Raw genomic sequence first — 15,815 nt, 5'->3', positions numbered from 1 at the left:
GGGTACATCCTGCAAGGCTGGATAAACATTGTAGAAATGTTGGGTACATCCTGCAAGGCTGGATAAACATTGTAGAAATGTTGGGTACATGCTGCAAGGCTGGAAAAACATTGTAGAAATGTTGGGTACATGCTGCAAGGCTGGATAAACATTGTAGAAATGTTGGGTACATGCTGCAAGGCTGGAAAAACATTGAACATTGGACCTCTTTATAACAATCAGACAGGGAAGAGCAATACGCAACAAAAACTAAAAAGGAGTTGCAGGAAGAGCAACTCGATAGATAGCAATGTAGATCAGTTAGATTTTAAATGAACAATCATGTATTACAGCAATGATGTTAAATATGTTAAATCTGTAAACGTATAGCAAAGTTTTAAATCCACACATTCCCCAAAAACCCCATCCCCTTTCCAGTGGTGGAAAACGTACCCAGTTGTCATACTTGAGTAAAAGTAAAGATACCTTAATAGAAAATGACTCAAGTAAAAGTCACCCAGTAAAATCCTACCTGAGTAAAAGTCTAAAAGTATTTGGTTTTAAATATACTTAAGTATCAAAAGTAAATGTAATTGCTAAAATATACTTAAGTATCAAAAGTATAAATCATTTCAAATTCATTATATTAACCAAACCAGACGGCACCATTTTCTTGTTTTTTTAATTTAAGGAGTCAGGGGCACACTTCAACACTCAGAAATAATTTACAAATGAAGCATGTGTGTTTAGTGAGTCCAGATCAGAGACAGTAGGGATCACCAGGGATGTTCTCTTGAAAAGTGTGTGAATTTGACAATGTTCCTGTCCTGCTAAGCATTCAAAATGTAATGAGCACTTTTGGGTGTCAGGGAAAATGTATGGAGTAAAAAGTATATCATTTTCTTTAAGAATGTAGTGAAGTAAAAGTAAAATATAAATAGTAAAGTACAAATACCCAAAACAACTACTTAAGTAGTACTTTAAAGTATTTTTACTTAAGTACTTTACACCACTGCCCCTTTCCCAATATAAGCCATGATTAAAGCTCATTGGATGAATGAATGATGCCAATCAAACCTAGATCAAAATTCATTCAATGAGAAAAGATACAAAATAAACAAGAATAAAAACCTTAAAAAAAATATATCCATCATCATAATGATATTGTCCATTAAAATGATATACACAACAGCATACTTCTCCTCATATGTGTGCATCTCTCTGCATGTCAGGATGGACATGACAGTCTGTGAAGATGTTAATGTGTGTGTGTGTGTTTTCTTTTCAGTGGCGGTGAACAAGGCAAGAACTCACCACTGAAATGAAAACCTATTTATGCAATACCAATGTCAGTCAGTGTGTGTGTGGACATGTTTAACTATACTTGTGGGGACCAGAAGTCCTCTCAAGAATTGTCCCAATTTTTTTGGACCAACTGGGGACATTTAGTTGGTCCCCACAAGGTCAAATGCAATTTCTAGGGGGTTTAGGGTTAAGGTCAGAATTAGTGTTAGGGTTAGAATTTGGGTTAGGAGCTAGGGTTAGGGTTAGGTTTTCGGGTTAAGGTTAGGGTTTGGAGCTAGGGTTAGGGTTAAGGTTAGGGAAAGTAGGATTTTGAATGGGACTGAATTGTGTCTCAACAAGGTTGTACAATACTGTGTGTGTGTGCTTGTGTGTGTGTGTGTACTTTATTCAATGTGGAACTGAATAAGGCATATGAATGTGTAAAAGCACAACCATCTGAGCTTGCATATGTGAGCAGACATCTTTACATCGCTGGCAGAAATCAACACCAAGCAGTGGTTTCCTTAGTCATTCAAATGACTAAGGAAACCATGCAGCACATTAAGCCAGCGACTGTCATGAGGAAAAGACATGAATAAATCAAAACCACAGAGGTCAGACTCTTAACCATCTAACCAGACCTCCTCTAGGCAGGTCTATATATCAGTAGGACTATTGATAACTCATACTGTAGTAGGAATGTAGTGCTTTATCATTGGTCATGTATAGATCACAGATCGGTAATGCTGACGACTTCTAATTGGTCAGTATGGATGGGCTGTAGTGTTTGATCATTGGTCAGTTAGTTCAGATATCTAGTTTCAGTCAGTTGGCTACTGGTCAACATTATTTAAACTGGTTCTATGTGGTCTGGGTCTGACCTTACTCTGATCACCGTAGTGTTACTGGACAGTGGACATATACAGTGGGGATGTGAAGTTGGCCAACCAGAAAGCTACCCTGGGTTCTATTGAAGAAAACTCCCTAACGCAGCAGATTAGATAACAGAAAACGCTTTCATATTGTCATATTTTAGCCTTTTTCACTCTCCCTCTTCTCCCTCTCCTTCTTCCTCTCTTCAAGGTTATAAAGAACTATTTTTAGAGAAAACTCCATTGTCTTGGAGTGTGCAGACTGGCTCTTATTAAAACTTGTGCATGTGTGTTTGAGACTGTATTTTCTGAGAAGGTGCTACACATGGGATTTTCTTTTTTAAATTTCCCCTCAAAGTCAGACCAATAGCCAAGTCTGCAAAATTTGTATAAAAATGCAATTCCTTTTATAGTCAAACCACGCATATTCTATACATTGTGCTCTGACCACCTTTGTTAAGCAGTGACACCTTAACCCATCCCTCCTCTCCTCTCCCCTCCCTAACACCCAGATCTCTTCTGTTCTGGTTGGGCCAAGCGCAGGGTGAGTCCATCCCTCCTCTCCCCTCCCTAACACACAGATCTATTCGGTTGTGGGCCCCCCCAAGCCTAGTGGAGAGCAGGGTCCAGTCTGTGGTGAGTCCATTCCTCCTCCATAAGAGCTGAGTAAGTGTAGGGCCCAAAGACCAACCGGGAGGAGGGGTAAAGGAGAGAGGGATGGAGAGGAAGGTTAGGAGAGGAGTAAGAGGAGAGAACTCTATAGTCCAGAATTAAATATTGATCCAAGCCATGAGTTTGCAGCATTGGTTGTGGTTTTGAGTTGGGGGGGGGTCAACGCTCCTCCTACTCCTCGCCAACACACCTGTCCCCATTCCTGTGTCACCTGTCCCCATCCCCGTCCACCTGTCCGCATCCTCGTCCACCTGTCCCCATCCCCGTTAACCTATCCCCGTCCACCTCACTTGGACTTCTCGTCAGAGTCGGAGGCTCGGTGCTCCTGGGGGAGGGACATCGACTTTCGCCGGTTCCACAGCTTGTGGAGATCTCTGGCTTTGTTCTCGTTGTTCATAATGGTGCCACTGGTGCCGCTGTCCCGGAAACTGGCCAGAGGGGGGCGAACATTCACCCCCTTCACTGCCACAGAGCCCTCGATGGCTTTCTGCAGCTACAGAGATAATGACAAAGAAATAGTGGGTCAACAAAAGTGAAGTGACTTGCCCAATGCAAACCCAACCCCTAGCCTGTACACTTTGACACTTAGGGACTACGGGTCACAGTTATTGAGTACCAGTCAATTTGGGATTGAGTATAAATTAGGCTTGGTATCAGAGAGGACAGCTCAATCTGTACAGTGACCAATAATGTATGTAATCCCTGGATTGCTGATGCTATGTATTTGCCAATGAAAGACTGAAGCCACCGGCCAGCCATATTGGCACTCCCCAGAAGGAGCAATCCTCCATAGGAATGAATGGAATTTTACAGTATTTCAATGAAATGATTCAAGGACAAAATTACATCTATTTAAGTATTCTTCGTTGTAGTGGGGTTGCAAAACTACCGGTCATTTACCAAAGTTACTGGAATCTGGTAATTAACAGAAAATCTATAGGAATCTATCGTAACTTTGGTAATTTATACTTGAAAAACATGAATACAATTGTTAAATTACGAACCTAGCTGGTTTAGACACAGAAAAAGCAAGCAACCTTCCCGCTAGCCATGATTGGCTGAGATAATGAGTTGGCTGGACATGCCGAGAGATGAGTTTGGATTGGTCTGCCATATAGCAAACTTCTGTCTATTTGAGCTGGTCAGTATGTGTAGGTAATCCTGTCTAACACGGCTTTAAAAAAAATATGTATTGCTTAGTAGAAATGCATAAGTGTTGCTCTCCACTTTCTGGAGGACCAAGTTTTGAAATCAGTGGAATTAGAGTATGATAGCTAAGGAGATGGAGAAAACACCTGTCTCCGGATTACATCTTCAAACTAAGGGAAACCATGGCACCCGTGACAGGGAGAAGCATCCATCCATGATGTACACTACCGGTCATAAGTTTTAGAACACCTACTCATTCAAGGGTTTTTCTTTATTTTTACTATTTTCTACATTGTAGAATAATAGTGAAGACATCAAAACTAGGAAATAACACATATGGAATAATGTAGTAACCAAAAAAAGGTTTAAAAAATATCAAATAATATTTTATATTTGAGATTCTTCAAATAGCCACCAAATAGCCAAATAGCCACAAAGCTGCCTTGATGACAGCTTTGTGCACACTTGGCATTCTCTCAACCTGCTTAACCTGGAATGCTTTTCCAACAGTCTTGAAGGAGTTCCCACATATGCTGAATTCTGGTAGTTTACTGGTAGTTTCCAGTAATATACCCTCCCTTTGCAACCCTAGTGGGAACAGTACTTTAAAAAAAGATACATGTTTTTATATATTTTTTAATTTGTATGTTTAGCTTACATAATATAATTTAAAAGTATGCATTAAGGTGTCTGTAATAGAATGAACACGGCAATTTTTTTTAAATTTATTAATAAAGGCATTTCTATAGCTTCCAAAATATATTTTTACAACGGTGTGGCAGTGCCAAGATGGAGGTGCGGTGGCTTCAAAACGGCGCCCCTAGTCAGTCATCTAGTGCACATATAAATCATTGACAGTCTTAGGCAAGTGTAGACCAAAGTGGAATGGTGATGTTTAACAATGGCAATATTACAGGGCGGTTGCTATGGTGATTCTAGGTGATAATATAGGGAGTGTGGCTATGCTACCATGGTAATAAATTAAAGATGATGAACAATGGTTTTTTGAACTCAACATATATTGGCCCCAACAATAGCCCTATTCAGACGTCGTCATATACTCCACCCCTCTCCTTCCCCAACCACGACAGACGCCTGGGAAACAACGCTTTCTAGGCAGACATTTCTCACTTACACACACATACACACCCTCCCCAGTTATTAGAAAGCATAAGGAGAGCTGAATGCAGCAGTGCTGTGTGACAGAGACGAGGAGAGGAGAGGTGAGGCGAGGAGAAGCAAAGAGAGGAGATGAGACGAGAGGGCGAGAAGAGGAGAGGCAAGGAGAGGTGAGGCTCATCTCACTGCTGTTTAACACCAAACAAAAGGCCTAAATGTCAGCCAGTGGAACAACACTGTGCTTAGCAACAATCTCCTGTTTTACAGCCAACTGACAAAGACAGAGTGCCTCCGCATGCTTTGTTTGTGAAGAGAGAGAGAGAAATATAGAAAGAACAAGAGACAGAAGGAGGAGAGACTGCAAGGAACATTAACCAGTCATTTGTCTCGCTGTCTGTCACATAACAAGGCACGGAAGGAGCGAAGGTCATTGATACTGATGGTGGTGACAGTTATGCTGATGATTGTGACAGTGAGAAAGATGATGATGATGGAGATGGCTATGACAATGGTGGCTGTTGTGATGTTGTAATCGATGATGATGATAGGACAGTGCCATGTTGATGTGCTCCACCCCAGGTGATCTGATCACTCACCTCTTTCAGGGACACCACTCCGATGAGTCGTCCAATGCTGGTGACGTAGGCATGGTCCAACCCCAGCAGAGAGAAGATGGTGTGGGTCTGGGGACAAGAGAACAATACACTTAGAACCAACATCTAGAACACTTAGAACCAAAGATTCCCTTTTGACATTCATATGGAGGCCCCTCTGAATCCCAAATCAGTAAACATCTGAAAGCAGCTATTAAACTACAGCAGTTAGTGCATTAGAACAGTCAGCTCAGTGGTCACTGGAGAGCTGAATGGTGTGCAAGCTCCTTCCTCATTCAACTAATGAAGTAAATCAGCAAGTCATCAAAAGTAATCACCTTGATTAGACTAATCGGGTGTCTGAGCACCACTGAGCTAGATTGTTGTGAAAGGTACAACATCCCTACTGATACTGTAAGCTGCTAGAACCTCAAGCTTGAGCCTAAACCCAAATCACAGGAAATAGAATAACCTTATTGTTATTTAAATATTTAATGCAATGGGAGTTAACCATTACAATGTACCAGGAAACAAACACATAAAACAGCATGCAATACACGTCACCCAGACTGATAGACGCAAGAGAACAAACACCAGTGTCCATAAGTCACACACAAATGTGAGTGTGTGTGCTTGCACTGCCGTGGCTATAATAGCATTAATACTGGACTATCCATCTACAATGCGCATTTTACAAAATAATCCTGGATTTAGTGAAAAGGGGGTGCTGAGCAGTATAACGGAGACAGACAGACAGACAGACAGACAGACAGACAGACAGACAGATAGACAGACAGACAGACAGACAGACAGACAGACAGACAGACAGACAGACAGACCTTATGTAGTGAGGTGCGCTCCACCAGTTGGATGGGGGCGGGGTCGATCATGCAGTTGTCAAAGTTCACCTGCTCGTCAAGCTGCTTCTCCTCCCACTCTGCAATCTGCAAACCCGAGGAGGATAAAGAGGAGAGAAACATTCTGGAAGTACTCAAAAACTCAGACATTGGGCTGGCACAATTACCGTATAACCATGTAACCGACGGTTACGTATGAAGACCATCATGGACAGAAAGTAACTGTCATAACTGTAAAAAATAAATTGATAAAACTAATATTTTTTTCCTAACAAACAGTTGACTGAATGACTACAATTCAGCTGCAGCACATATAGAAATAGGTGAATAGAACAGGCTTGGAACCTGTAACCCTGGCAAGTTGACAGGTAAAGTCATGGGTGCACTCACAATGGCTACCTGGTATTGTGATGCAATAATTTTCTTTGTAATATATGCAGAATGTTAATTCAAATGATGTTAACTGATGTGGCTCATGTCTCAGAGCGAGTGACGTCACCGACTGAAATGCTACTAGCGCGCACCACCGCTAACTAACTAGCCATTTCACATCGGTTACAGATAGTTAGAAAGAATAAGATGAAGCTCAAGTAATATGGATAACTATTGAAAGATAGCTGATATGCGTTTTCTACATTGTAATGGACATGGTGCAACCCTTGGTAGGTAGACTGCTGGCAGACTGCGGTACCCCAAAGCCAAATCAACCCGTGCCCACAGGGGAAGTGAAATGATAGGCTACAATGACTTTGTTCATGATCATGTACTCCGCAGATGACATGTAACTATACATTTTATTTTGCGGGTGCCTTTTCATTACCTGGATAGACACTTGTGGTTTCTAGATAACTTTACACCAATCAAAGCAGTGGAGTGTCTAGTGAAGCAAAACTTTAGTGGTCAAAACCATTCATCTTGGGGAGACGGGGTGAGCGGGTTTGCAAAATGCTATCATCTCACGCAATTATACCATTAATAAAACGGTCAGATATATGCAGTATATTTTTAATACAGACTAGCTCAAAAATAAGTGAAAATTGACAAATTATCCAATGGATTTTGTTAATTTTCTGGGGGGGAAAAACATACATTTGCACCGTCCATGGCTCAGGCGGCCAAGTGGAGACTCATCTCAGTCACAAAGAGGAATAACTTTGCAGCTATTTCTGATTAATAAACCATGTCATGCTGGTGGGTGGCAACATTCAAATAAAACCCAGTGCTGAAATGAAACGTAGGCTGAAAATAATTTCTTCATCATATCATAGGAAAAGATACTGCATTCACAAGGATTTGCACGAAATGGGCTTTCCGGATTTGTCTCTTCAAGCCCAAATATGTCATACTTTGACTAAAACCATGATTTATTGACTTCAATCGTTGTGCAACATCATGGGTAAACATCGTATTTCAGTTGAAAAAAGTTTTATGGTGGGGCATTCATTAACATTTCAGAAGAGAAAATCATTCCTTTTGGAATAGACATTAAACTAAGGTGATTGTTACCTATATGGGCTTCTGCAAATCTAAATGCTAATAGTTGAGCAAATATGAGAGTGACATGCATAATAAGCATGGTAGCAGTTGAAATGGAAACGTGAGATTAAAGAAATGATAGATTATGGAATGCAGTGAAAAAATCTCCGAATATTTCAATTGAGGTACCACCAATAATTCCTGCATTAATCTAAAATCCAATCATTCCTAATACCAACCAAATCACTTTGCAAACCCCAATGCTAATTTAAATCCCTACCCAAACATCAACCCTAATCTCAATCCCTATCCAAACTCCACTTCCTTTAAGCCTAGGTGGTTTCCTCTTTTGTGTGGCTACACAGTGTCTGGCTGTGGTCCCTGGTGCAGAGATAATAGATGCCCATAGAGATTCCAGCTTTGATAAGGATATTCATACTCAGTGACTAATTATTCCCCTGATAACCAGTAAATACACTGTAGCGTAGACAGACAGCACTGACACATCCTGAGAGAAAAGGGAGAAAGAGGGAGAGAAAGTGTTATAGGGTCTCACCTCTCTGATGGTCATGTCATCATCCACATCCAAGTCATCCTGAGAGAAGAGGGACAGGAAACAGATCAACACACTTACACTGCAAACACAAACCAAGCGATCAATGGTTAAAGGTTTTATTTCTATAATCTAGCTATATGATGAATGGATGCTTTTATGATATGGATGTGTCATACATGTAGTCTATGGATATGAAATAAAATCAAGGTTTAATGACATAAAACCCTGAACTATTTCATTTCCAGATTGCTGTTCTCTTGACTATTTATGAATAACACAATTACCATTTTATATTTTGTCAGGGGGTACATACAAAATGTTATCATGTTGTATATGTTGTAATCATCATTGTTAATTCAAAATTGGGCAGTTGTTTCATCGATGGACATGAATGGCTGTTTGAGCGTAGCAGCGTTGGTAATTAGACAGTGTATCATGGTTTATGATGTCATTTTCCAGATACCTCAAATAAATCCTCCTCTCATGCATTATGGGTTCCTTGGTGGTTGTAATTGTAATTGCTCTGTCATTGAACAGGAGGATAAGAACTGCCCGTCTTACCAACAGGATGTTCTTCTGATTTCTATTGTCCTCCATAGATAGACATGCATGGACCCCCCCCCGCTCCCATCCCAACCACCACCCTTCCCTCCATCTTCAGTATGACATATGTTTTCATGGCAAGTGGTATGAACAACTATAGAAGATGAAAAGGGGAGGAGTTTGGTTCTGTGGAGGGGCGGGCCCCACCCACAAACCAGGAGAAGGTCACTGATTGGACACCTCTAATGACATGGCTGATGATAGACAGCGTAGCAGCATGCTTTGGTTGAACTGCGACGTCCCTTAAGTTGCCCGCAGCTTAACCACACCACCCTGACCATGGAAAGACCACGTTTGGACCACATAGACACGGTTTGTAGTCTTTTGGGGTTTAGGGTGTCATAGCTAGAGAGGCAGTCGAGTTCTCCACGACCACTACTGACTTCTTGACCAAGCAGTTTGCATTCTGACGATGAGGTCAGAGTTAAAACTACCTAACAGCCAATCAGAAGAGGATGAGGTCAGTAAAAGTTCACAGACAGGGAGGAGGGCGTTCAACACATTTGTCTCGATGGCACAGATCGGCATGGCTCAGCTCGGCACAGATCAAAGTCCACAGGCATGGACTAGCCCTGCAGCGGATGGCGAATGGTTGATTGGTTTGCTGACCAGTTGTTGGGCAGGTTCCTGGGGCATTCCCAGCATTTTTACCACAACGGATATCCTGATGCGCCTGGGTGGCCTCCTAAACTCAGGAGTCGCAGAGCTTGATGTAGTGCCCTTTATGTTGATGTTGACGTTGTTGTTCTTCCAGCGGCCAAAGACAAGAACAACGTTAACACAACATCTCTGCCACGCTGGGCAAATGCACCTCCAACTCTGAAGCTCCCCCAACTCTCAAAAAATAGAGTCATGCCTAACCTAAGTGGAGGTGTGGAGGCTTGAGTTGGAGGTGTCACTCAGAGAGATTGAACAGGAAGTGATTATGTATCGGAGAGTGATTGATGGTGAACTTCTAGAAGAGGGAGAGTTTGTATAGGAGGTAGGAGTGTGTGTGTGTGTCTCACCTCCAGGCCTTCTTTATCAGGTCTGACACGGAAGAGGTTCTTTAAGGTGCTGCCAGAGTGGTCCTGTGGACCTGAGAAAGGGAGAGACAGAGACTATTGAAGAAGCTCTAAGTAATTCAAAAAGTACTTAGTTGTTTAATAATTCACAAAAGTCTAAGCAGTTGGGGGGGTTCTAAACTGATTATGGAATTGTTTTAAGATGCTCATACTATGGATCATTTAGCTATTTGATTTCGAATTTTAGGATCCTTTCGGAATAAAAAATAAATTAAATACAATTATTTGAGAGACATGGAAGGAGAGATAGAGACCATTGATGTTGGTAATACAAGTTCCTCTGTGTGTGTTTGTTCTTACTTGTGGGCATGGATATCTCAGTAGGGCGGTCCACCACAGAGGGTCTCTTCAGGGCCGGCTTCAGTGGCTTCATGGAGGGGGTAGGGGTGGAACTGAAGGAAGACTCCTCTGTGGAGATCTACACACACACACACACACACACACACACACACACACACACACACACACACACACACACACACACACACACACACACGTTACTATTCATGGGTTGCATGTTTCGTCACAATATTGTGTCGAACGTTTGTTTGGGACTGATGCCCGACTGAGCATTCTACTCAATGCATTGTCAATGAGCGCTAATGAAGATTTCATCAAAAGTGCATTCCAGTGGCTTGGAAATACTATGACATTCAAAAGGAGGAAAATAATTAGTAGGAAAACATTTTGATGTAGCCAGATTAACTGAGAGGCCACCGGATTGTAGCTAGCTAACGTTAGCATTGCTAGCTATTTTTGATTAACTTAGCAAGCTAATGACAACATTGCCATCTGTCTAAAGTCAATTTGACGGCATGATAATGCTGCTAAAGTTGTTTCCTACTAAATATTTGACTACATTAGCAATGTCATCATATTTTTAGGCACTATAGTGTAATTTTGACGAAATAGTAGTTAGCCTCTGTCCAGAATGACTGGGCGGCAGAGGACAGCTTAAGAACGTTCATAACAATGGCATGACGCGACCGATTCACGGAGGTGCAACCTATGAATACACTCTGAATACATATAATCAATAGTACAGTTCATGCTGTACCTGTTGCCTAAATAAAGGAAACACTTGAGTAAATGAGGGATGCAAAGTATATTGAAAGCAGGTGCTTCCACACAGGTGTGGTTCCTGAGTTAATTAAGCAGTTAACATCCCATCATGCTTATGGTCATATATAAAAATGTGTAAGTCGCTCTGGATAAGAGCGTCTGCTAAATTACTTAAATGTAAATGTAAATATTGAAAGCAGGTGCTTCCACACAGGTGTGGTTCCTGAGTTAATTAAGCAGTTAACATCCCATCATGCTTATGGTCATATATAAAAATTCCCAGTTGCCCATTATTTTGGCTACAATGACTAGAAGAAGAGATTTCAGTGACTTTGATAGAGAGGTCTCAAAGTAGCATAGGGGGTTTAAATGGTGTGTTTGTGTGTGTGTGTGTGTGTCTGTCTGTCTGTCTGTCTGTCTGTCTGTCTGTCTGTCTGTCTGTCTGTCTGTCTGTCTGTCTGTCTGTCTGTCTGTCTGTCTGTGCGCACGCATCTCAGTCACCAGATCTCAACCCAATTGAACACTTATGTGAGATTCTGGAGCGGCGCTGTCTGTTTCTCGTTCTCTGTCTGTCTCTCTCTGTTTGTTTCTCTCTCTATCTCTGTCTGTTTCTCGTTCTCTGTCTGTCTCTCTCTGTTTGTTTCTCTCTCTATCTCTGTCTGTTTCTCGTTCTCTGTCTGTCTCTCTCTCTCTGTTTGTTTCTCTCTCTATCTCTGTCTGTTTCTCGTTCTCTGTCTGTCTCTCTCTCTGTTTGTTTCTCTCTCTATCTCTGTCTGTTTCTCGTTCTCTGTCTCTCTCTCTCTCTGTTTGTTTGTTTCTCTCTCTATCTCTGTCTGTTTCTCGTTCTCTGTCTGTCTCTCTCTGTTTGTTTCTCTCTCTATCTCTGTCTGTTTCTCGTTCTCTGTCTGTCTCTCTCTCTGTTTGTTTCTCTCTCTATCTCTGTCTGTTTCTCGTTCTCTGTCTGTCTCTCTCTCTGTTTGTTTCTCTCTCTATCTCTGTCTGTTTCTCGTTCTCTGTCTGTCTCTCTCTGTTTGTTTCTCTCTCTATCTCTGTCTGTTTCTCGTTCTCTGTCTGTCTCTCTCTCTCTCTGTTTGTTTCTCTCTCTATCTCTGTCTGTTTCTCGTTCTCTGTCTGTCTCTCTCTGTTTGTTTCTCTCTCTATCTCTGTCTGTTTCTCGTTCTCTGTCTGTCTCTCTCTCTGTTTGTTTCTCTCTCTATCTCTGTCTGTTTCTCGTTCTCTGTATGTCTCTCTCTCTGTTTGTTTCTCTCTCTATCTCTGTCTGTTTCTCGTTCTCTGTCTGTCTCTCTCTCTGTTTGTTTCTCTCTCTATCTCTGTCTGTTTCTCGTTCTCTGTCTGTCTCTCTCTCTGTTTGTTTCTCTCTCTATCTCTGTCTGTTTCTCGTTCTCTGTCTGTCTCTCTCTCTCTGTTTGTTTCTCTCTCTATCTCTGTCTGTTTCTCGTTCTCTGTCTGTCTCTCTCTCTGTTTGTTTCTCTCTCTATCTCTGTCTGTTTCTCGTTCTCTGTCTGTCTCTCTCTGTTTGTTTGTTTCTCTCTCTATCTCTGTCGTTTCTCGTTCTCTGTCTGTCTCTCTCTCTGTTTGTTTCTCTCTCTATCTCTGTCTGTTTCTCGTTCTCTGTCTGTCTCTCTCTCTGTTTGTTTCTCTCTCTATCTCTGTCTGTTTCTCGTTCTCTGTCTGTCTCTCTCTCTGTTTGTTTCTCTCTCTATCTCTGTCTGTTTCTCGTTCTCTGTCTGTCTCTCTCTCTGTTTGTTTGTTTCTCTCTCTATCTCTGTCTGTTTCTCGTTCTCTGTCTGTCTCTCTCTGTTTGTTTCTCTCTCTATCTCTGTCTGTTTCTCGTTCTCTGTCTGTCTCTCTCTCTGTTTGTTTGTTTCTCTCTCTATCTCTGTCTGTTTCTCGTTCTCTGTCTGTCTCTCTCTGTTTGTTTCTCTCTCTATCTCTGTCTGTTTCTCGTTCTCTGTCTGTCTCTCTCTCTCTGTTTGTTTCTCTCTCTATCTCTGTCTGTTTCTCGTTCTCTGTCTGTCTCTCTCTCTGTTTGTTTCTCTCTCTATCTCTGTCTGTTTCTCGTTCTCTGTATGTCTCTCTCTCTGTTTGTTTGTTTCTCTCTCTATCTCTGTCTGTTTCTCGTTCTCTGTCTGTCTCTCTCTCTGTTTGTTTCTCTCTCTATCTCTGTCTGTTTCTCGTTCTCTGTCTGTCTCTCTCTCTGTTTGTTTCTCTCTCTATCTCTGTCTGTTTCTCGTTCTCTGTCTGTCTCTCTCTGTTTGTTTCTCTCTCTATCTCTGTCTGTTTCTCGTTCTCTGTCTGTCTGTCTCTCTCTCTGTTTGTTTGTTTCTCTCTCTATCTCTGTCTGTTTCTCGTTCTCTGTCTGTCTCTCTCTGTTTGTTTCTCTCTCTATCTCTGTCTGTTTCTCGTTCTCTGTCTGTCTCTCTCTCTCTGTTTGTTTCTCTCTCTATCTCTGTCTGTTTCTCGTTCTCTGTCTGTCTCTCTCTCTGTTTGTTTCTCTCTCTATCTCTGTCTGTTTCTCGTTCTCTGTCTGTCTCTCTCTCTCTGTTTGTTTCTCTCTCTATCTCTGTCTGTTTCTCGTTCTCTGTCTGTCTCTCTCTGTTTGCTTCTCTCTCTATCTCTGTCTGTTTCTCGTTCTCTGTCTGTCTCTCTCTGTTTGTTTCTCTCTCTATCTCTGTCTGTTTCTCGTTCTCTGTCTCTCTCTCTGTTTGTTTGTTTCTCTCTCTATCTCTGTCTGTTTCTCGTTCTCTGTCTGTCTCTCTCTGTTTGTTTCTCTCTCTATCTCTGTCTGTTTCTCGTTCTCTGTCTGTCTCTCTCTCTGTTTGTTTGTTTCTCTCTCTATCTCTGTCTGTTTCTCGTTCTCTGTCTGTCTCTCTCTGTTTGTTTCTCTCTCTATCTCTGTCTGTTTCTCGTTCTCTGTCTGTCTCTCTCTCTCTGTTTGTTTGTCTCTCTATCTCTGTCTGTTTCTCGTTCTCTGTCTGTCTCTCTCTGTTTGTTTCTCTCTCTATCTCTGTCTGTTTCTCGTTCTCTGTATGTCTCTCTCTCTGTTTGTTTCTCTCTCTATCTCTGTCTGTTTCTCGTTCTCTGTCTGTCTCTCTCTCTGTTTGTTTCTCTCTCTATCTCTGTCTGTTTCTCGTTCTCTGTCTGTCTCTCTCTCTCTCTGTTTGTTTCTCTCTCTATCTCTGTCTGTTTCTCGTTCTCTGTCTGTCTCTCTCTCTTGTTTGTTTCTCTCTCTATCTCTGTCTGTTTCTCGTTCTCTGTCTGTCTGTCTCTCTCTCTCTCTGTTTGTTTCTCTCTCTATCTCTGTCTGTTTCTCGTTCTCTGTCTGTCTCTCTCTCTGTTTGTTTGTTTCTCTCTCTATCTCTGTCTGTTTCTCGTTCTCTGTCTGTCTCTCTCTGTTTGTTTCTCTCTCTATCTCTGTCTGTTTCTCGTTCTCTGTCTGTCTCTCTCTCTGTTTGTTTCTCTCTCTATCTCTGTCTGTTTCTCGTTCTCTGTCTGTCTCTCTCTGTTTGTTTCTCTCTCTATCTCTGTCTGTTTCTCGTTCTCTGTCTGTCTCTCTCTCTGTTTGTTTCTCTCTCTATCTCTGTCTGTTTCTCGTTCTGTCTGTCTCTCTCTGTTTGTTTGTTTCTCTCTCTATCTCTGTCTGTTTCTCGTTCTCTGTCTCTCTCTCTCTGTTTGTTTCTCTCTCTATCTCTGTCTGTTTCTCGTTCTCTGTCTGTCTCTCTCTGTTTGTTTGTTTCTCTCTCTATCTCTGTCTGTTTCTCGTTCTCTGTCTGTCTCTCTCTGTTTGTTTCTCTCTCTATCTCTGTCTGTTTCTCGTTCTCTGTCTGTCTCTCTCTCTGTTTGTTTCTCTCTCTATCTCTGTCTGTTTCTCGTTCTCTGTCTGTCTCTCTCTCTGTTTGTTTCTCTCTCTATCTCTGTCTGTTTCTCGTTCTCTGTCTGTCTCTCTCTCTCTGTTTGTTTCTCTCTCTATCTCTGTCTGTTTCTCGTTCTCTGTCTGTCTCTCTCTCTCTGTTTGTTTCTCTCTCTATCTCTGTCTGTTTCTCGTTCTCTGTCTGTCTCTCTCTCTCTCTGTTTGTTTCTCTCTCTATCTCTGTCTGTTTCTCGTTCTCTGTCTGTCTCTCTCTCTCTCTGTTTGTTTCTCTCTCTATCTCTGTCTGTTTCTCGTTCTCTGTCTGTCTCTCTCTCTGTTTGTTTCTCTCTCTATCTCTGTCTGTTTCTCGTTCTCTGTCTGTCTCTCTCTGTTTGTTTCTCTCTCTATCTCTGTCTGTTTCTCGTTCTCTGTCTGTCTCTCTCTCTGTTTGTTTCTCTCTCTATCTCTGTCTGTTTCTCGTTCTCTGTCTGTCTCTCTCTGTTTGTTTGTTTCTCTCTCTATCTCTGTCTGTTTCTCGTTCTCTGTATGTCTCTCTCTCTGTTTGTTTCTCTCTCTATCTCTGTCTGTTTCTCGTTCTCTGTCTGTCTCTCTCTCTGTTTGTTTCTCTCTCTATCTCTGTCTGTTTCTCGTTCTCTGT

General features: G+C 41.8%; 1 protein-coding gene across 1 annotated transcript in view; it reads right to left on the bottom strand.

Moving 5' to 3' along the window:
- Positions 1-643: 643 nt before the first annotated feature.
- The window catches only part of LOC106613063 (chloride channel protein 2), a 106,181-nt gene continuing 91,009 nt past the window's right edge, over positions 644-15,815 (bottom strand). Inside the window, exons 18-23 of the mRNA XM_014214947.3 lie at positions 10,525-10,642; positions 10,168-10,238; positions 8,558-8,596; positions 6,508-6,612; positions 5,672-5,758; positions 644-3,300 (exon numbers count right to left, since the gene is read on the bottom strand). Coding sequence (XP_014070422.2) covers positions 3,094-3,300; positions 5,672-5,758; positions 6,508-6,612; positions 8,558-8,596; positions 10,168-10,238; positions 10,525-10,642 — 627 coding nt within the window. The 3' untranslated portion in view covers positions 644-3,093. The remainder of the gene's footprint in view (positions 3,301-5,671; positions 5,759-6,507; positions 6,613-8,557; positions 8,597-10,167; positions 10,239-10,524; positions 10,643-15,815) is intronic.

The sequence above is a fragment of the Salmo salar genome, chromosome 09 (genome assembly GCF_965601325.2).
Source record: "Salmo salar chromosome 09, fSalSal1, whole genome shotgun sequence".
NCBI lineage: Eukaryota > Metazoa > Chordata > Actinopteri > Salmoniformes > Salmonidae > Salmo > Salmo salar.
This window is presented reverse-complemented; position numbering and strand designations above follow the sequence as displayed.